This window comes from Liolophura sinensis, chromosome 7 (assembly GCF_032854445.1).
Source record: "Liolophura sinensis isolate JHLJ2023 chromosome 7, CUHK_Ljap_v2, whole genome shotgun sequence".
Classification (NCBI taxonomy): Eukaryota; Metazoa; Mollusca; class Polyplacophora; order Chitonida; family Chitonidae; genus Liolophura; species Liolophura sinensis.
In genome coordinates, this window is record NC_088301.1 from 46,967,951 (window position 1) to 46,990,715 (window position 22,765).

A 22,765-nucleotide genomic window follows, 5' to 3' on the forward strand; every position below is an offset into this window, starting at 1 on the left:
GATATTCTTTCAATAAGATCTTTGTGAGGAATCGTAGTATAGAGAGTAGAGAAATCCCATGTTGTACGTCTTTGTACGGTATATGCATATGAGCATCGAGTTCTTCTGTAAGACGTTTGGAGTTGTTAAGAATCCACATGCAGTTGACACCTGAATTTTTTGTTATGGCACAATACTTATTCCAAAATGACTTTACTTCTTGTAACGCTCTCGTAAGTAGGGTTGACAAGAGTTTAGTGGTACAGCTTCTTGAACCTGCAATAAAATAGTTACTGGTAGGTCAGAACCGGATTTGTATGTATTTTATTCGCTTTACATATTTCATTACTTGTGACCTTTCTACAGTGTGATCACAATCATTACCTAAAAATCTTGTTACTTTTTGTTTATAAAGACTGGTCAACTTGTTTTTCTCCACTTAGCGTCGTACTTAACAATTTTTCAGTAATTTGATGACGAAGGAGCCCTTAGAGTGCGTGTAATGTACCTCCTTGTTGCAGGACAGATTTCCACCACTCTTTCATCTAGTGCTGCTTCACTAAGATGACTTACCGAAGGCATGTAAGAAGCTTCACTCGACCCATTATACTGACACGGGTCAACCAATCCCCTTAATGCTGAAAATCAAGCAAGGCAGGTACAACTTCCTTTTTTAAGGTCTTTTAAGAACCCGACCCAGGACTGACCATGGATCTACCGCCCCAGAATTGGACCCTCTACCGAGCCTTCTGGGCAGGTTCTCATGGTTGGTTTTTTGATTCTCATCAACACTACATCATCTACCAGTACTAAACCTAGTTGTGTATTCATGTATAAATGTATGCTTGGTGATTTGGAGCCCTTTCATGACCAGCCCAGACTTGCTTGAGGTTTGCTGAGCACAGTTTCATGTTAATTATTTTATTCTTGCACAAATAAATTTCCATACCTGAAAGAAAAACAGAAGCTGTTCCACTACAACTGCTCTTCGCAGCAGTGTTGAGTAAGAAACACAGGATGTCACAGCCTGCTGAAGGACACTCAAGTTTGCCTAATGCCTTAAATGCAGTAGCATCTACACAAGAACCATATCATGAATGTTTAAAGAATCTCAACTTAGAAAGCAGGGGTCCATTTCACAAAGTGCCCGAGTCCCCTTGTATGACGCCTTCTTAAGGTTACAAGCACGTAACTACCACGGCGATCAACAGGGTACTTGCAAGCTCATAATGTGAAGTGGGCTTCGTACAAGTGGGCCCCGAACATTATGAGCATTTGTATCTACTGTCGCTATGTACTACCTGCCATAGTGGTTGCCACATAGACTACATGTGAACCCAACACTACGTGTCCTTTGTGAAACAGGTCCAATTAAGCTGCAATTAAAAGGAAAACACAATCAACCCTGATTGGCTGACAGTGCACATAAGGTTTCCTGGGTTAAACCCTACAGCTTTGTTCACGACTGAATTAATGCCCATACCGAAAATTCAGCTTAAGCCAGGCATAGCCTAGACTTGCTAATCTCTCAGACCAGCCAATCAGAATTGGTTCTGTGTCCCTTTAACACTTTTGTTCAAGACATTGTCACGTGACGAGGCCAACTCATTAAATATGATTACGAACGTGTTCATACAAAATAATCCACACAAGTGGAATCAAAATGACAAACCTATTTCATTTTAATGCTGCGTTCAGACGATGCGAGTTGTCAAATGCTGCATGCACCTTAAATAGCCCATGTCCTATTTTCATCTGACAAGTTGAATTTTACAGGTCGACTTGACAATCGCACCAAGTGAACATGTAGGATATTTTTTTTCTGAAACTGAGCCCATGACCCTATAACATCCCCTAAAATTACAGTTTGTCCTACAATGCTGCATCCACATGTGTAATGAAGTAATTGATTGACACTTGCTTGATCAGAATGACCACCAAGCATGCAGAATGAGGAGAAATGATTTATTTCAAGTGCTGCTCACTTATTTTAACATCAGGAAATCATCAGGCACAGATTCCTATATGACTAAATTTAAAATGTCACCATAATGCTTAGTTTTTGGAACTTAAAGTTGAAATTTTTACATATTTGTCTCCAGATCACATTGATGATGTGGTCAAACTTCGAGTTATTAGGGACTAAAACTTAAGCCCAAAATCTATATTAAGTTTTGAGTGAAATCAGTTATGTATTTGTGGAATTTGTCCAAAGTAAGGGTAAACTTGACTTTCTTTTTAAACAGCACAACAAACCAGGCTCACAGTAACGTCATAGCCTTAGTATGACGCACCTACAGGTAGATAAGGCTTACAAGAGATATTTACAACTGATCATTTTCTTATCACGGGTAAAGAATTTATTTGAAACAAAATGTTCACTTCAATTTCTTGTACATTTTAACAGACAATATATCTTGCTATAAGTCCAGCAAGCCCAAAATGGCAAATGCTGACATATTGTATGGTAACATAGTTATGCTCAGGATTTATTTGGGATCATTCTTAAACATTCATTGGTCAGTCAAGTTAATGAGCTTCTAATGTCTTTGTGGCTCTTGCTTACCATGCAGCTACATGTATATGGTGCTCTGAAACAACTGATATTGTTGGTGTAACATGCATTAAGTGTTACTCAGAATCGTCACACTGCTAGAATGACGTTGACCAGTGTGTTCCATTGAACAACGTACAAAAAAATTGAGTATCTTGTAAAAAAAAACAAAAAAAACTGGCCTAAAATAAATTACACTTCATTTGACCATCTGGATATAACAGAGTAACCAGACTTTCTGAACATATGAAGCAGATTTTTGTAATTGGGCAGGTCTTGAACCATCACCAACTATCTGACACTCAACCTTGAAAAAATTACTAATCGTTAACCCACCATATTACTTTCAACACAATGGTATGATAAAATAATTTTTTTAAATATATTTTTTGAGGTCTTCTGGATTGGATTCTATGCAAAACTTGTGAAATATTGCCATTAGTAACCACCTCAACAGATAAACAATTCAGACTGATGAATAAGATTACTTAGACTCCACAAATGTAAATCTCCAAACTGCATTATATCTTTAAACTTGGTGAGTTCGTCAACTTCTGGTCACAAAAGAGGGCAAATTTCAAACAAAAGTTATCACTGCTGGTGTACAAAAATACAATGTTTTTTAGTGTTAGCATCAGGCCATCGTCATGTTTTCTTCAGCTTGGCAGCAGCTTCCTGGGCTGATTTCTTGGCTCGCACCATTTCAACCAATTCCTGTGAACAATGTTAAAAATACTGTATTTCTCTGGTAAAATTTCTTTCCTAACAATGGGGTCAATATTTTTTTCAGCAAAATGATTTGTAAGAAAACTGTAGACAATCTTCTTGTGGCTTAGTGGAGTATGAAACACCTAAGACCCACCATTTCTACTGATGAACATGCCATACCAAGATGGCATTATTCATTATTCAGGACTATTCAACAATTTCTTCAGTTAAAGTATTCTATACAGTCACCAACAATTATTCCTTTAAAGAAACTTTCTGAAGTCTACTGACAAGTATATGACTTTGAATGAAGTATTGAATAATCAGTTTTATTCAGGGTTTCCCTTTGACCATCAACTCACTCAAGTAGCTATATTTAGAAAGGCTGATTTTACCTCCCCTTGTTATCTCGACAATAATCTGGGAATGTCAGACATCATGTTGTGTTGTAATTAATTAATTGTGGTCTACCATTTAACTTCAGTTCTGCCATACAGATCATTGGGAATTACAAATACTTTATAAAACATTACTGGTGGAAAGGGAGATCGAATTTGTTTTACACAAGTGAACACTGCACTGTTGGAATCTTTGTGCTGCCTCATTTGCATGTTATCTCCTTGGGCGGAAAGTATGGACCCATTAGGTTTAGTTAGGAGTCAAATGCAACTCTTTTTTCTACAATTTTGTATTTAGCTGAACTAACTCAAAAATTCCTAATTTCATTTGGTGGCATGTCGCTCAAAGCACGTATTAGTTTCCATTAGATATTTGACCTTAAAACTTACCACATACAGAAGCTATTTCAATACCCTTGTAATAAAACGCTTACTTTATATCTCTTCATACAGTCCTTTTTACTCCGAGAGGGTAGGACTTCCGCAATCCTGTCCCACCTGTCAGGGGTGTTAGCAGGATAGGTCTTCAGAGCCTGCTCTAGTCTTTTCTGTTCTTCCACTGTCCAAGGTGCTGGGTTTGTGCCAGTCTCCCGAATCTGCTGCTCAGCCACACCTGCACATACACAAGACAAAGTTTGGTTAACATGTTCTTGAGCCACCTTCAACCTTGAACAAGTGATTACTTTTCAGAATTGTCCTACTTTGCCCACAATGGCAACATCAGGTCATGAAATTTGGTGCAACCAAAACAATCGTTCGCATGTCAGTTACGTGGAGTGTAACTGTGCAGATCTGCTGATCATACCACCTCCCCACTCCACCCCCCGAACTCTTCCACAAATGTATCCCTTGAACTGAATATTGGAGTTACCCACACAAGGTTGCTGGCTATCCTCAGCATATGATATCACCAAAGCTACCACAAAATATAAGTCGTGTCAGTTGTTAGAGCTACATCTTCCTAAGTTGTTTTAATACTTCTCCATTAGCAATATGGCTGTGACGAAAGCGTCACTTGCTGCCATGATGCTGAAAAGTGACCTACTAAACTTGAACTCAGTGCCATTATGCACTAAATGCAGTCAATAGCTTTCTGCTCTGACCAAATTTTGTTGAGATCTGCGCTCTATTTGTTAATCGGGTCCTGTCATTTGTGCCGTCAAGTTCCGTTTACAAACCACCTATTAAATTTGCTACCGCATATAAGAAACTCCTGAAAAGGCTCATGTTCAAACAAATATTTAAACTTTTGGCTAAGAAAGTACTATTCAACTTTCAGCTACATTTTCCTGCCGTGAGCATGCGTACTACATGTCTCCTTTGTTATGTAGGCTACACAACACGTAATAGCAGGCATTCGTCAGTCATGTATTGTGCGCTCAATGAGCTAGTGCTAGATGGAGAAAGGTGACATTCAATTTGATCTGAATTCCAACTTTCACTAGTCAACAACTTTCCATAAGCTGGTCATCGTTGATATTCCCTAATACCAATGCTTTTATCATTTCAACCTGTGGACGAAACCAAATTTATCAGACAGGGATGATGAGGGCTCCATAAGCCAGTTGGATATTACGCACACTACAAGTAGCTAACTGTAAAAGTAATTATTAATCATAAAGAGAAAATAAAATATTCAGGAATATATAACACATGCCGCAATGACTTTGAAATCCTACTGATTCTCAGCGTATATAACAAATATAGTCTTTAGAGGTTTCCTGACCTATGATGACCACCATTCATGCTGGACTGTGCTGCATACTCAAATTCATACTCAAATTAATTAACTTCATACTCAAATTAATAGACTTTGCCACAGTTACAGTAAAATAAAAGGAAATAGTCTGCTAGGAAGCGCTGTAGATGACTTTATTGGCCACAAGTTCAGGTAACTAATTTATGCGAATGACAGGTTTTTTGATTACGTCAACCACCCAAATTTCAAGGCCTGAACACCATAAAACTAATTCTAACACACTACAACAATAATACTTTGTGATCAGATCACAAAGGTAACAAGTAAAATTAAAACGCAAGGTTTCAAATAGAAGTAAAACTACCCAAAAACATACTTGTTTGCAGACCCTTGTTGACTTAAGAATCTGAAACGTTCCTGGAAATTACAAAATTTTATCTTCTCTCCCTAAAAGATTCTCTAACCATAACCATGAATAATGCAACACACATATATGATTTGCACTTACTTTCCATCCGTCGGCTTGGTTCACTTTCTGCTTTGCTATTAGACTTGTGTTCCTTCTCAAACTTCTCATATGCCTTTTTGGAAGCTTCTTGTTTCAGGAAAGTATCTGGAATGAGAGTAATTCAACTCAGAACCTCAACAAAACTTTACAAAAGCAATGGGTCCATAATGAGTCCAAAACATTTCAGGAACTTGTTATTGCTCAAAACCGGACCAATGCTTCATCCTTTCTCGTTCACATGTATGGCATGTAAAAATCGCACAGAATCTGCTATTTTGGTAAAATGTTTGCAATAGTAAATTGAATACTTTAACAGTAAATTACAACTTTCTCTTCTTGGGCAATTAGTTCTGTTTTCTATTTTACAGTTCCAGTTATTTTGACTTTTCATTGGCTCGATCGAGTTATTTTAGAATACATTGAGCATCTTCTTGGTCATATCCAAGATAACAGAAATGTCACCTTTCACAATCACAGTATATTTGTACATTTAGTGACACTCACCAGACCAATACATGTGTGATCATGTATCAACATTACTCAATTAATTTCAAAGTCGCAAGTGAGTACCAATTCAAGTTTGGACCTGGTTCTAACCTTTTGCTATCCGTCCTAACGACAAATATTCGCCAGTTAAAATCTTTTCATCACAATAAAAAAGACGTCAGTACTTTAAGATACCGGTATTTAAGTGAATGAGTGAGTGCTTGAGGTTTAATGTTGTACTTAACAATTTTTCTTAGATTCCTCTGAGTGCATGCAATGTGCCTCCTTGTTGCAGGACAGATCTCCACCGCTCTTTTACCGAAATGCCCTGCCCCAGCCAGGTCAACCAATCATTGCACTATCCCCTTCATGCTCTTAGGTGTGACCCAGCCCAGGATTGACCAAGGATCTACCGCCTCCCAAAGTGGACGCTCTACCAACTGTGCTATTGGGGTCAGTACCGGTATTTAAAAATGACAGACAGAAGATGAATTTAGTCAAATTAGAACTTTAGCCACAATCCATAACCATGAATATTTACATCAGCCTGATAGGTGTTTGCTTATACTCAGAATGCCCCTCCAAAACAAAACACAAATTCAATTTCAAAAATTACCATTTTTCTGTAGTTCTTTAGCCTTTCCCAGGACTTCCTTAGCTGAACGTTGACTTCCTTGCACATGCTGTGAAATAAAACTGGCAATAACTTCCCATCTGAAGAAGACAATGAAAAAGAACAAAAAAATTTAGCGGACAAATAGTAATTTTCATTGTTTACCTTTGGGCACTATTAAAGGAGATTACCTATGTACCTAAATAGTTAACAGTTAATGACAGCTTCATGGTATGATGATGAAAAATAGGGTATGTCATTAGATTCATCATCTGGCTAAACCCTTAAGCTGAAGACAAACTATATAAAAAATGAGCCAGTGGAATGAGCTATCAAATGAGCCAGTGGAATACCACACATAATAAGAAAGTGTTTTGTTTTTTGTTTTTTTTCGCATGGAGAGGTAGAGGCATATGCAAACGAATTAGTAAGCCTATTAAAAACAAGGTCAACAGAGAACCTTTCTTTAGTGCCAGCAGGAAACAAGTTCACTCCCTTGATCAGCATCTGAATTTCCTCCTCCCTCCAGACCTTCTTGTTTCCTTGGGATGTCTCTGAGGAAGACTGTTTCTGTTGAGCTGCCAGTAACTTTTGTTTCTCATTCTCTATTTCTTCATTCATTTCTCGTAACTGTTTTAAGGACAACATGAAAGTGGAAGTCAGAAAAACTGATTATATTCTTGTGTGAACATTCTTATATATGGATTTAATGTCTCAGGTACTTCTGTATGCGTTTCAATATAATGAGGGTTATAAGAAATCTCAGACTTGTTTTACAAAGCTGCCGCAACGTAAAGTTGAGCGCATTTGAGCGCAACAAGCCCCAGGGCTGGCTCACTGGTTACCATTCATCTATTTGGAGATGTTGTCAATCAGAATATTGCATACATTACGTTTTGCTTTACTTGGGCCTCTTTATTCAACATCAAAAGACCAAATCGCAGGAACACATACCTTTTCTAAGAATGCTTCTTTTGACTTTTCTGGGTCCCCGTTTGCTAATACTTGGTTTAATGACTGTAGGCTGTAAAAGATCATATCAAAGATATCAATATAAACCGGTTGTGCACACTATCGTATGTTTAAAAATTAAATACCCTTTCATTCAACTGAGCACATAGCCAAACTCAGACACTCTTCTTCAGAAGTAATATTTTTTCTGTTTTAGTTTGCTTCTCAACAAAACAGGATTTTACAGGATAATACAAGTTTTCTGAAATTCAAGCATTTATTGACATACCTTCCCAGCGATAAAAGCTCTGCCAATTTCTCCACTTCAGCCATATTATTTACCCGTTCTGTCTCGTCTGAGGCAAAATATTCCAACTCCTAACAAAGAAATACCATTTTGTATTGAACATGAAATTCACCTACTGGTACGAGCAATGTGAGTTTACTATATTCTTTTAAGGTTAATACAGTTCTTGCAACTTCTGTTTGGCTTAAGAAAATAATTCTGATTCTACAGAACCCGAAAGATTCCTCTAACGAGAACAATACAAAGGAAATAATAGAAGAGCGGAATTTAACATACAACAGTGGATATATTAAAATCCATGTATGAATAATAAGAAATTTAATGAATTCTAAATTCATTAAACGGCAACTATTACTCTGATTATTACTTATATTTAGGTAAAAGACGCAGTGAAAGAGCCTGTGCTTAAGAAGTGCTAAAATACTGACCTTTGCCACTGTTCTTAGTGTCTTTCTTTCTTTTTTCAATATTTTCTTCTGTGCCTCCCTATCCTTTTTGGCAATGGCAGCCTGTCAAGGAAAAAAAGAAAAAATACCCTCTAGCATAAAACTCTAAACAATATCATGAGACAGCATATGGAAACAGCAACCTGAAAAATGAAAACAGAGGAATTTTCAGAGGAATAAAATAATACTTGAAAACTGATAAAAAAAGACTGAAATAAATTGTATTTTTTTTTTTAAGTTTCCTGTTGTAATCTGAAAAAGACTGTAAAATGATGAATTTATCAAAATGAAATTAAAATGTCTCAGTCAGAACATACTTGTGCTTTGGCCTCTTCTTCCTCTTTTTCTCTCTTAATTCTTTCCTCTTCTAGCACCTTCTGTCGCTCCTGAAACAAATTTGTTGGATCAATGATTAATACAGCTCAGACAAAAAATACAACTGAAACAAAATAAAGTAAATCCCCAGTAATACTGAAAATTCATCTGTCGATTGAAATGTACATAACATTTCATTATACTCAACAGACCAGCCCCGATAGCACAGTTGGTAGAGCGTCTGCTTTGGGAGCGGGAGATCCAGGGTCAATCCTGGCTCAAGTCAAACCTAAGACTTTAAAAGAGGAAGTGTTCAGCATGAAGGGGATAGTGCAAGGACTGGTTAACCTGTATCAGTATAATGGCTTGAGCAGGGCTGCTTATTTGCCTTCAGTAAGGCTTCTCAGTGAAGCAGCACTAGATAAAAGAGTGGTGAAAATCTGTCCCGCAACAAGGAGGCACATTACATACATTCTAAGGGATTCCTTTTGTCATATGACTTAAATTGTTAAGTACGTTAAACCTCAAGCGCTCACTCACTCAAGAGAGAAAGAACGACAGCTATGTGTTAAGTGTTTCAAAATGGTAAGTGCCAAAATAAGTACTCTCAACTGACTGTCTAGGTAAGGACTATGTTTTGTTAACAGATGGCAACAGTCAAACCTGAAGCCCTGGGATATACTCAATCATGTATAGTTGTATTCTATTTTTTTTTTGGTTTGTTTTTTTTTCATAGTGAGTAAAGAAATTAACCTAATTCCTCAACCTTTTTCGCATTTTTCGCAAATTTCAGTGCTATTTGTGCACAGTTTTAATTTCATTTTGCATACAAAACTACATTAGTTGGGATGGCCAATTTCAGGCTTCACAATTTTAGGCTTCACACAGAATAATTGTTTGAGAATATGCTTGAATATACACCTTGCAACAGTACTACATACCCGAGTTTACACCTTACCATGTTTGATAATGTTGTATCATGTCATATCATATCATAACATGTATTGTAAGCATAGAGGTGTAATAAATATTGGTATGTTGGTGTTGTTTGGGTGTTAGGAATATTCCTTACTGTGCTGTAGGCATTTATTCGTTGTCTACCCATACCTTTTCTTCCTCTTCTGCTTTGGCTCGAGCAGCCTCTTGTTTTGCCCGTTTTATTGCAACTTTCCGTTCCTTTTCCTCATCTTTAAATCTCTGTATCCTAGGATCACAGGCATATGCATTATCTGTTTAAGAAATATGATGAAAGGATATTAGTGTCTCAGTTGAGTGGTATTAACATGCCAATAATGTGCCCCAACTCCCCCCACCCCCCCCAAAAAAAACCTGGCTGTTAGACTTCTTGTTACTCAAACACAATTTATGGATCGATCAATCTCACTTCAGAGTAACCACAAACTAGATTTGAACCCTGAACTTCATCTTCCACATGCCGTTAAAAGTCATTTACAGTAAAATGACCCATAGAGTTCAGCAAGAAACAAAACAAGAAATGCTTACTTCAGCATGAATTCTAATGCGCAAACGAAACATGAAGGTTATTAACACACATGCTGGGCGTAAATGATGGAACTTCCCCTCATGTGATTGTGCTTTACATGCACATCCTTTACATGCAGTACTTTTGGGAATATTTTATGATCTTTCTTTTACAGCAAATACAATACTTATTGAATATTTATATATGCAAGTAAGTTACACACCAACTAGTTGCCGTATTCTGGCTGTCTCTTCCTTCTTTCGTTTTTGTCTTGCAGCTTTGTTTTGTTTCTCTATCCACCTTCTTTCATCTCGACTGAAAACAAGACCAACAAAATCCCCATGTTTATCCTCTCAGTTTTGGAATTAAACATAAACACACATTACACTCAGCGGCAGTAATTTTATACGTAATTATGTAATTTGTAAACATCACTTCAGTACATATCCCCTTCCAGGTTGTCTAAGTAAATTTTCCACATGTTTGTCAAGGCATTTATGGACCTTAAAATCTGAGAGTACTGATAAATCTCATTCTCTACAATTCCCTTTAAATTAACCTCTTGAATTAGACATGAAGCACAGCTTTACCCGCTCTGCACAATTTATGATATTCCTTGCTTTGACTGTTGGGGGTTGAGTGCACCAACTCTGAAAAAATTGGTCATGAAGACTATAGTGCAGTGCAAAGTACACTGCCAATTAAAATAGTGCAGCTGTTCTGTAAACAAAAAAAAATCATAATAAAAAATAATTGACAATTCCTCACTTTTCTCCTTTCTCCTTCTCCTCCTCATCAAGGTACGAGTATTCTCTCCATGAGTCAAAATCATACCTTGAGAAACACAATATAATCAATATGTCTTGGTATTATGAAAGAGCAATAATATTCAAAATATTTTACAAATCAATCTGATTGACAGTATATCAAAACCAATTTAATGTAAATATGACACAAAGATTTTCTGAGCTAAATATGGACCTTTGAAATCTAAGGTATCTCCTCAAAAAAAATCCAAAACAATGAACGAAAGTATTTTTACACATAGTTTTCAGTTGTCTATCTGATGAGCCTTACATCATATTTTAACTTTCTTTTACTTTAAGATCATAGCTGCCTAGATTCAGGTCCAATCCTGTTCACAATTTCTGATCGCTTTTTGTCCCCAAGGACAACCAGAAATTGGAGTGGTCCACTTTATACAGGAAAGTAATTAAGCAGCATAGCAGGTAAGAAGTGGTTAAGACCAAGTTAAAAGTGGTGCAGCTCCTACCTTGTTATGTTGATATTATCTCTGATGAATGCCAGGAAAACATAATCCCATTATACACCAATACTTCAAATGCTCAGAGAATTAATAAGTACACTGGAGAATGTTTTCTGCCTTATATTATACCACCCGATTCAGCACAGCATCAGAATTTCTGATAATATTGTAATTTACTCATTTATTTGATTGACGTTATATGTCGTGCTCAAGACAGGTCAGGTGGGTAAGGTTGATTGGGGAAGGATAATTTCTCTCGCTTTATTAGCTAGCTAACAAACCTCCTGATCTAATGCCATAGCTGACCTAGAAAGAGGTGGGATTTGAAATAGTAATCTAACGTTTCTTTGGTTCGTACCAGAAAGAATAGAAGTGGCACACATCATCATATGACGAGTTCTCGTCTCCAAAACCTGGGGTATTCTTTTTCCTAGACCAACGGGCATTTCTTTCAAACACTGGTCTAAATACTTCAAAAAACTGGTCTTTTGATGCTGCATTGTTTGGAGGAATATAGTCATTAAATTCGGGGTCCACACTGTCAAAAGATCTGCGCTTGGTAGGGTTGCCTAGGATTTCGTAAGCTGCAGAAAATAAACAATAAGTAACATTACTGATGGCAAAACAAAAATTCATAAGATGACTACAGTATTAATAGTAATAAATAGGATTCCATTTTATAAGTTCTTTTGTGGAACTCAAAAATCCAAACACAAAAGTCAGTAGATTTCTTCATTTATTTATTTGATTCTTGTTCAAAGCCACACTCAAAAAGTTATCACATATACGATAAGCAGTCAAGTCAGTGGATGGAGGAAAGAGGAATGCCCAGGGTAAATCACTCACCTTTTAAGTCCTGCTCTAATGATTTTATTGAGCTTTTGATGGAATTTCTACTTCTGTTTCTCTCACTTGATGTTATCTTCTTTAAATCACTATCTCTTTCTTTTAAAAATAAAACATTTCCCTCTTGGCTAACTCTTTCTGGGTCATCCACAACACTTACTGGGTAACTCTCAACAGAATTTTTTAATCTTGGCATTAGTAGATTTTATCAAAAAACCATTTATATTAAGGTTACCTCTGGTTATGCATGTGAAGTAATCGTCTTCTCCGTCTTTAACTTTCTGTCCTCTTGATCTTCGCTTGTCAGGGTGATGTTTTAACACCTTCTTTTTGTCTGCCCAAGGTAAGGTAAATCTCAAAGTAAATATTCACAGATGTTTACAATAAAACATATGATGTTTCAACATGAAGAACAACAATGCACAGCAGGTCAATGCAAACACACCTTTTCAATGCCTGTATTTACAGGTAGCTACATTTATCTTAAAAAGTTATTCCACATGATGATGTGTTAATGTAGCATAACACATTTTTTTCATTAAAATTAACCAATTCAGGTGAACAGTTTGTGCTAGCATTTCCAGATCCTGTACAATGCTGACACTGAGTGAAATTTTAGTTTCAGACTTCCATAAATCTCACTCCTAATCGTTGCCTACGGACAATGTATGCTTTATGGGATTCAACCAGTAATCCATTAGTGGCATGTCATCAAATATTCAGCACAGTATTTACATGTACTTCCATCAAGTCAAACTGCTACCAAATTAACGTGACCTTTTCTTACATTTTTCTAACAGAATGTGTACCCTGCTATAAAAATATATCTTCCATAGGTATAGAGCTGTCCCATACATATCCTCAGTCACCACTTTCAACTAGTTATGGTGTTTCACTGCTTCTCCAGAGACATTGCCTGGTACACGAAGACGTCCTCAGACAGGTGTAGGCAGCATCAGGCAAACCCAACACAGGCTCAGTTTTCGCTACAAGTTTACTGACAAAGATGGCAGATACATAAGCACAGGGCTTTCATTATGTTTTGGAGCAGGACACCCTGGGAAAACAGCCAGCTCCGACTTAAATAACTGAATGAAGTAAAATAGGAGCTTTTGTCAAAGTAGGCAGCTACTAATGACTCCATTTTCTACAGAAATAAGCAGGCTGTAGTTAGCTGCTAACAGCACTGTAATACACCCCCGGAATACCAGTCCTGCACTTCTATACATGTATCTCATGCAAGCAGAAGGAGACATTCATAATCTGCTCCCACAAGACTGATTTCACACGACCTCAGAGCACAACAATAACACATTCTATATTTTACGATGTATACTGAGGAGTCTCAATGAAATGTTGCTACACTCTACATAGTTTTTTTTAATTATTTATTTCTTTATCTGATTGGTGCTTTACATCCTACTCCTACCACGGCAACCAGCATTATGGTGAGGGGAAAACCAGTTAGAGCCCAGGGGGAACCCACAACCAGCAGGTAGCTGGCAGGCTTTCCCATATACCTTATAAGTGTAAGCCAGCATGAGCTGAACTTGAACTCACAGCAACCTCATTGGTGGTCATTGCACCACACTGGCCTGCTACCCTTCTGGCCACTCTGTAGATAGTAAGCTGGAAACATTTTAATGAATATCACTTACAGGCTTTCTTGATCTGTTCTTCACTGGCTTTCCATCGTATTTTCTTCAACCCTAAAACTGCGTAATGGTCCTGATTCTAAAAACAAGACAAAATTTTTTATCATATGCATGGCACCAAAGTCCTCTTTTTAAAAAACACACTCAGAATAGCTCTGATTTTTTGCACAATGATGTCTTCATAAACAACCATGACCAAAATATCACACACATTCATATGCAAACAAATATTCAAACATTACCATCCTCAAAATGTTAATTTAACATCCTCTGGAAAGAGTAAATGATGAAAGTTTATTTCCACATTGGCAGTATTTCAGCTAGAAAACTGGATCTCAAGAGCAATCACTCCTTATTGCATAATTTCATACACACATGCGTAGTGGTGAAAATGCGAATGTGTACCTTCCATTCTCTGGGATCAAGGCTTTGTAAAAGTGCTTCATCTGCCTCATCGCTTTCATCTACAGATTCACCCTGATCAGATGATGACGAATCAGAAACAGAGTGTTCTGAGAGTGTCTGCTTGTGGCGTTTTCTCAAACAATGTGCTTCATACCATCGGCCAACTGGCTCCACACGGACTTTAACTAATGCTAAGAAAAACAAAAACATGTTTACACAATTAGATACTTTTATTTCACAACGAAATCAGACATTGGCATTGTTTGGGTATAGCTAGTTATAAGAAATTGTCACTGTTCTTGAGACCTTGCTCGTTTAATAAACCAACACAGCTTGACATTTTGCTACATAATTTTTTGACAGACTGAGAATGTACCGTGAACCTCAGATCCAGTTCACTGATACAAATATGAGACAATCATCGTGCATCTGTCTTCTCCATCACAATGACAGTCTTAAGGTTTATAATATCTGACTCAAGAATATTTCAATGAACGTTGTCAGCTTTACTGGTGGAGGAAACTTTTGGCATGTAACTGACAAGCTTTCTCACATGTGATGTTCAGATGTGATGTCATATTATTGGAAGGCCTTGACCTTATATGTAGAACCACCTAAATTGTCCCATGGATGGCCACAATTTTTTGTAAGGTTGTCTTAAGGAACAAGAAATAAACCCTTCTGTTTGCAGATAACATTTTTTCATAGACAAAACTTGATAACAGTTGGGCAATCCTTTTTTTTTCTAGCGACTATGAGAATCAATTCTATGGCACATACATTTCTGGAGGATTCCCAAATATTACAGTAGGCATTACTCCACAGGTGCCATTCACCACTGAAAACAGCATATCATGTCCATAACACAGACTCTATTATATGGTGTCAGCGATGACGCTGACTGCAACGGTGGGCATGAAAATAATCTTGAACAGTTTTTGGTTGGTAGATTGGTGATGAATCAAATACTCAGGGTCTGTACATTTTTTCTTCGCTAAGTTTTGAAGTTCATTATCAGTGCATGTCTACCCTTGATCTGATAAATTAACGTTCTGTGTAGGTCACAAAAATGTACTCTGTGGGTTCCCTCGACCGCTGCCCACACGTCAAGCTTAATTTAGAAACACGACGAAAAAGTTTCCATCTGACGATGGACATACATGTAGCGCATACATGTAGCACTGACGAGTTTGACCATGCGCGTTCATGGCTGAAATCTTATTACTCTAACTTACAACTGATTTTACGTAATACCGACGTGTCATCCGTTTCTTCAGCAACCGGTAACATATTTACAAGCCAGTTTTTAACTTAATCAGAAATCTAAATGACCATTCATTACTGTTTTAACTCTTTGGCATTCTCATGTTATTTCCAATGCCGCGAAGCACGTTTTAATGTTACCGGAAGTGTTAACAAACACGAAATCGAGGCTGTCATTCGGAAAAATGGCGGCGACAGCTAGCGGGAAATCTAAATCCAGAAAAAGAAAGGTTAGAGGAAAGTCATTTTATATAAACAAAGTGCACTTGATGTGTATTATAAGTATGTTATATGACAAAGACTAAGTGAAAACACTTGATGTGCACCATTGCTTGTATACTATAAACTATATAGCAAACAGTCCCGTACAACAACAACAACATGGGATGAAATTAAAGCCACAGGAGCTTTTATCTTCCCTAAGTCCAATCTCTTCTCAGATTCTCCACAACCACTATAGACTGTGTGGAAAGACGAGATTGGACTAGATAAAGCTCATGTGATCAAAGCCTGGCAAGTGGCATTCGTCAACACCTTAATTTCTTTGGGGACAGTTTGATTTCACGTTGTGTGAATGTATGCTAAGCTGTGTTTCTGCTTGCGTTGCAGTTGTGTATTTAAAGCATTATTGATGTGTTTTACATCCAGGCTAATCAGACGTACATCGATCATCTCTATGACCAGATCTATGCTACCTTGTATGGCCAGTGCATTGGTGATGCCCTTGGATTGTTGACAGAAACCCTCACCAAAGGCGATGCCAAACGAGTTTGTATACTGTTACATACAGTTGCACATTGTGGCATTCATGTATTCATTATCAACTTACATGTCAGGCTTTAGAGCTACATTATTGTACCACAATTGAAGTTCAGCGCTAATGTCAGCTGTCTGTTAGTGTTTAACACCTTCATACATGTTGTGTACATTATTTGAATTGCAAAAATATCTGTCATTGAGACATAATTATTTTTAGATCACATTTATGATAATGATTGTTTTAACTTGGAAAAATATATACAGATGATTTTAAATATGTGTGGGCTATGTGTATCTAATAGTTCTGATTTTTTGTCTGATGAACAGCATTACAGTCAGGTTGGAAAACATCTTGATTATATACACAAGAAGATGGTTGCTGATGCTCACCGTGTCAAGTGGGACGTGGGAGACTGGACAGATGAGTCCGACCAGATGATTTTAATAATGCAGTCCCTCATTGACAACAATGGGAAGGTGAGTAAAAAAAAAAATCCTTGTCTGTAGGCTTAGATATGTTCTTAACTAAATTATTTTACAAGCAAAAATATTGTTAGAAAGATATTGATAGAACTTTGGTGCAAACATTAGTGAAAAGATTTTACCAATAATCATACAGATATTTGTGTACATTGCTGAACTTTACAAATAGCTATACTTCTGATGATACATTTTGATTTTCAGGTTCTTTTTGTGTTTTAAACTCAGTAATGGAAATGGCTTTCTATGAAGCCAAAGTTGATGGCACATTTAATGATGCTCAGTTTATCTCAAGTGTCATATTTTGTTTAGTAATCTCAGAACTCTCTAAAATGATTTTATTATCCAGCATTTATGTCCAACAGGTGAATATGCAAGATTTTGCTAGAAAGCTAATGGAATGGTGGGAAGGAGGGTTTCCTGACCTGAAAGATGTAAGAGGAGTAGGTCTCTGTGGATCTATTAAAGGAGTCATTACACATTCTCTGTTCTCAGTGGAACCTCAGAAGGTATGAGATTTATGGTAATCTTAAGCATTAGACAAGACACAGGTGTGTGGTTTTTCTGTGAATCTGATTAATTTACAAATAGTTCTGTGTTGTAGCTTAAAGTTAAACATAGTGAACAAAAAATCCAATTTTTGTTCTTTACCATAATCACACCCTGTAGACAGGATATCCTCACCATGGAAGTTCATCAGCTCTCCAGTGGGTCTTGACCAAAAGAGTAATATTAAGAAAATCTTGACATGTTGTCACAGGTTTGTTTTGTTATATATAGATTCCTCCACACAAGTATGACCACTGTCACAGAAGCGCAAAAAATTTTTAAGCAATGTGTTTGTTAAAATTGTTCCAGGCAGCGGAGATTGTATGGAGGAATAGCCGGTGTTATCCAGCAACAAATGAGGCAGTTTCACGGACATCAGTTCTTGGAGTACACATGTTCAGGTGTATGGGGAAAGTGATACAGAACACGGTAGAGATCTGTAAAACCACACATGCAGATCCAAGGTGAGAGAACTCATAACATCTTTGGTCATATCATAATGGCTTCCTTGTAGTTATTAACATCGATATGTGCAGCTTTTCTCTGATATTTCATATTTTATATTTTAAATCAAGTCATTACATAGACTAATGTTTGGACATTTTTTCTCTGTACTGTTATTAAAGCCGAATAAATAAATTTGAGCTTGTGTATACATGTTATTTTGAACAAAGTACTTTTTTAACAGCTAGTAATATTATTTGTTGGGTTGGTTTTGAGAACAAGTGAACACTCTGTGGTGTATAACATAGTATGTGCGTGTAGATTTATTGGTAAAAATTGAAGAGTGCCCATAAAGATATTCACATAAAATAAATATACAATATTTTTCAATGTTTTTGTTTTAATACAGGTGCCAAGCATCTTGTGTGGCTGTCACATTAGCGATAGCTCTCCTGCTGCAAAAACAGCCTGAAATCAAGAGAAAAAATGGCCAGTTTGATGTGGACATGATAGCAAGGGAGTGCTATGCATATGCTTCCAAGTGCCTCATAGGAACAAAGCATGATGTGAGTACATATGGACTAACTTTAGACAGCTGTCAAATGTGAAACAACATAAACACTTCACAACCCCTTGGGGAAAGAAAGTTTGATAGGGAAGTTTCTAGTTCGAACACTTGCATTGATGAAGGTAGAAAAACCCCAACTGTATCGAAGCTGTCAAAATGTTAGACAACTATGTTTGATCCCATGCACAATAACATGGGCATGTGAAAAAAGTGTAATAAAAAGTAATTTAGAGCAGACAAATGATTGCAAAATTGAGAATCTGAACGCAATCATCAGCAATCTGAATCTGAAATATGAACTTGAGAAAAAAATGTCAAAAGAACATTTGTGCCTCTGTAAAAGGGTATGAGAGGTAATCAGTGAATTAAATGTCAAGAAAAGTTGCCAAACATTTTTCACAAGTCACATGATACAATGGGACTGTTTTCACCTTTGACAACAAAAGATTTCCAAAAGAGTTCCACTGGAAACTCAACGATTGGAATGGCTTAAGCTGATCATGTAATCATATGTTTTACATGTATTTTAAACTTGTTTCATTTCATTTTACTCGTGCATCTCCGCTATTTTCTGTGTTTCAGCCTAAAGAGTTAAAGCAGTACATCTTCACCACTTCATTGCGTGAGTTAAAACTGGACGAGCCAGGGCGGGTCAGCTATACCTACAAGACTTTGGGGGCAGGGTTCTGGGCTTTGCGACAGAAAGACTTTCGAGAGGCCATACAAGCTGTTGTCATGGAGGTGAGAATTTCTGACCAGTGATAAACAGTGATAAGCATAAGTTTAAATGTGGCTGTGTGTGGTATTAACAAAGAATGATAGCTTTGTGCTCTAGTTAACTATGACTCATGTATACAGGGACAGGTATGTAAAATACTTGTTAAAGCCACGTTGCTCCCCTTATATATATAAGTGGGCATATAAATGTTGAGAAAACTCTAATGAAGAAAACTAATGTAGATGTGTTGATGGACTAATACTGTATGTACAGGTGTATAATAAATGTATTGTGTTTGTTCCTTGGCAGGGTGGAGATGCTGATGCTAATGGGGCTGTTGCTGGTGCTCTGCTAGGCTGTAAACTTGGTCTGGATGCTATACCTAGAGCCTGGATAGAGAACTTACAGCACAGATACTGGCTGGACCAAATCATTGACCAGTGAGTATACTCTCTGCTGGTGTACACTTATCAGGGTTCCCATCAGTCTTTAAAAGTATGACTAAGCACATTTTGCTTGATTCTTGGAAGTTCCATAGATCTCGTAAAGGTACTCTGAAGTTTGTTTTGAAGATAGAAAAAATTCTTCAGCTCTAAAAGCAATATTTTATGGTATGTTTTTATCTAAAAATGCACTTTTTAGGGAGAAGTGTTAGGTCTGTGGTTGAATTTTGTTGACAGGTTATGAAAAAATGTTTATTTTGAGATAAGATTTTGTATGTCCTTGAATGTGCTTGATTTTTAATGCTAATATGTTCCAAATGAACTGATGAATAAACTGCTGATAACAGTACTCCCCATTACTCTCAACAAAGAGTTTTTACTTGAACTAAATTGTCTGTGAAAATGCTGGAAAACCTGGAAAAGTACATTTTATTGATTTTGGAGTGGGAACCCTGAATTATTATAACTGTCCTTCTAATTTTTATCCTTTTTTTATAAAATAAAAAGGAAAAAAAGGTTTGTACATAATTATCTAGAGGTAATTATTATTGTGAGAGAAGATGTATTATGCCACAATTTGTTTTAATATTCATTGTTTCAGGAGGAATAACTGAAAATTAAATTGAACTGCATACAGTGAAACATAATTCTCTTTTGGTATTACGTCACGTGGAAAAAGGTCCTTTTAATGGTTAAAACAACAGAACACTTAACATCTAGTCTATCGCAACTGTATATTCTTACGGCGTTTCAGTAACAGTAATTTTGTTGTTTTCAGATTTTTACAAGTTATGGAGGGAACCAAAGTGAAATATGAGACTGCAGTTTGAGCATCTTTCCTTGGGTGACAGCATGCATTTGGTGCTACAAGTGCATTTTTAATATGCCAATGGCAGTTATACTGAGAACTGCAGTTTATTCTGTATGCTGATTTCATCTCCCTACCTTAATATTCTTGTATGCCAAAAAGTTAATATCTTTCAAACATGTAACTGAGGATGACATGAAATGTTCCACATGAACATTACTAATCTGTTGTGATATCTGGCCACCTTCAGTGTTTCATATTACTGTCATATACCTGACAGTCAGGTTGAAACCCACATTGTCTGCCAAAAAATGCCAGTTGTTTGTTGAGTTTGCACAAAGTTGTGAGTAAGGATCATATTTCATGTCAGTTTTGAGAAGATGGAGAAAATCTCATGAATAATTGTTAATAAGATTTTTACCATCACAGAAAAACAGGAGCTGTTGTCTGCCTTCCTCGTGATGCAGTGTTATGTGTTTTATACTGTTTTTGCTATGCAGAGGGTTTATTGAGTGTGTTACATGAAGAGAAAATGTGATCATAGGAAAACTAGTTGTGGTTCAGAGGTTTTTGATGGTTTTAGAGAAAGGCCCCTTGTTATTTTATGCTGTGATATATACTCGTCTTGTATAATTTTATGTGGTAATAATGAGGAGAGAACTTTTTCTGTTAATAACTTACTTTGGAACAAGCTTTGCTTATCTATAATGGAACATTTTTACCTGTTAGGTATCAGGTTTATATTGTGATAATCGGTTTATTTAGCTAATTCATTTACATACTTATCCATATTATACAAATATTAACAGTTGATCCCAGCATGGTTATTTCTTACATATCTACATACATGTAAGCTACAAATATTCTCCTTGGATTCCCCTTCATTTATTTCGAAAACACTCACAAGTTATTATTTTCCTATCTTCACTTCTGTCCTGTTGGTAGTGTAGTGACATTTTACACCAGATTTCTTTTTATTCTTTTTCAAGATGTTTAATCTTCTCATTGTTATATTATCTTCCACTGTTCACTTTAGTAAGACTAAATTGTTCAGATTTTTAGCTCATTTTCAAAGTTGCATATAAAGATCAAATTGAGTTTTGCAGTTTGTTTTTAGTAGATCCTAAAATATCTTCAAAAGCCAAATGTCAGTATTATGCCAGGCAATCTGTTACCACAAATTTAACAGTGAATATGTTTAGGAGATTACCTTGGCCATTACTAATTTTGGATGTGCTAGGTTTATGTAATGGTAATTACATGTATGTGCCATTTGCCGTTATATACCGCCACTTTTCTGATAGGTCTGTCAGCCCTACAATTTATAGTCAAATGGCCCATCGTTTTACAGGCTGGAGGTTGTGAACCTTATTTGATCCTCGAAGGCCTTGTGTCACCAAGGCAAATACTTAATCCATGTTTTCTGTGTGCTCTGATTTGATGAAGATGGATTTAGTATGACCCAAGTAGCACCTTCAATCCAAGATGTCCTTCTCTGTTTTCAGCCAGGTGTTACCAGTCATGATTCCTCTTTATTCAGATACTAATAGACAGGTATGAAGTTTTCCAACTCATTCTTATGCAGTTCTAATTTTATGTAATGAATAAAGATCCTAAAATGTCTCCAGTTCACATTAGTTTGATTGTGAACATTCACATAATTATGTGTTAGAACTTATCACACCAAACAGACTGAGAATATGTCATGTTATAATATGCCCACCAGTGTACATGTCCATTAACGTGGTATAGGATATGTGAAATTAATTCCAAAACAGAAAATATGATAATGGATATATTTGTCTGAAACATGTGTTTACCTTGTACCAGATTGTTTCCCAATATTTACTTTAATACTGCTGTATCCAACTGTTGTGGATAACCATATTTAAAATAAAGATCTGGGTTCATTTTGCAAATATTCTCTTATCTTTTGTTTCTTGCTGATTGTAAGTAATAATAAGAAGCAAATGCCGATCTAGAATAATTGAAGGACGTGAAAATGGTTTGGCGAAATCACTGGAACAAAATTTGTGTGTTCTCACTCACATTCAGAATCATTTTATAGAAAATATCTGTTTTGACGCAAACTCAGCCTGAACTATATGTGTGT

At 36.6% G+C, this 22,765-nt stretch overlaps 2 protein-coding genes across 3 annotated transcripts; one reads left to right on the top strand and one right to left on the bottom strand.

Annotated features, from left to right (window-relative positions):
• Positions 1–1,707: 1,707 nt before the first annotated feature.
• LOC135470475 (dnaJ homolog subfamily C member 2-like) lies at positions 1,708–16,259 on the bottom strand. The gene is made up of 17 exons (XM_064749448.1): positions 15,856–16,259; positions 14,621–14,811; positions 14,219–14,294; positions 12,796–12,894; positions 12,073–12,298; positions 11,216–11,281; positions 10,671–10,762; positions 10,072–10,193; positions 8,967–9,035; positions 8,632–8,712; positions 8,186–8,274; positions 7,900–7,969; positions 7,406–7,575; positions 6,949–7,046; positions 5,847–5,951; positions 4,074–4,252; positions 1,708–3,247 (listed from the first exon to the last, which is right to left on the bottom strand). The coding sequence occupies exons 1-17, from the start codon at positions 15,908–15,910 to the stop codon at positions 3,179–3,181; spliced, it is 1,857 nt and encodes a 618-aa protein (XP_064605518.1). The 5' UTR covers positions 15,911–16,259; the 3' UTR covers positions 1,708–3,178.
• Positions 9,432–22,461, top strand: LOC135470476 (ADP-ribosylarginine hydrolase Tri1-like). 2 transcript variants are annotated; one of them, XM_064749451.1, is made up of 9 exons: positions 9,432–9,549; positions 16,532–16,651; positions 16,970–17,119; positions 17,488–17,631; positions 17,981–18,135; positions 18,525–18,681; positions 19,266–19,424; positions 19,711–19,841; positions 20,623–22,461. In XM_064749451.1, the coding sequence occupies exons 1-9, from the start codon at positions 9,547–9,549 to the stop codon at positions 20,672–20,674; spliced, it is 1,071 nt and encodes a 356-aa protein (XP_064605521.1). In that variant the 5' UTR covers positions 9,432–9,546; the 3' UTR covers positions 20,675–22,461. The 2 variants fall into 2 exon arrangements, with proteins under 2 accessions (XP_064605521.1, XP_064605520.1); XM_064749450.1 differs by lacking the exon at positions 9,432–9,549 and adding an exon at positions 16,064–16,113.
• Positions 22,462–22,765: the final 304 nt, after the last annotated feature.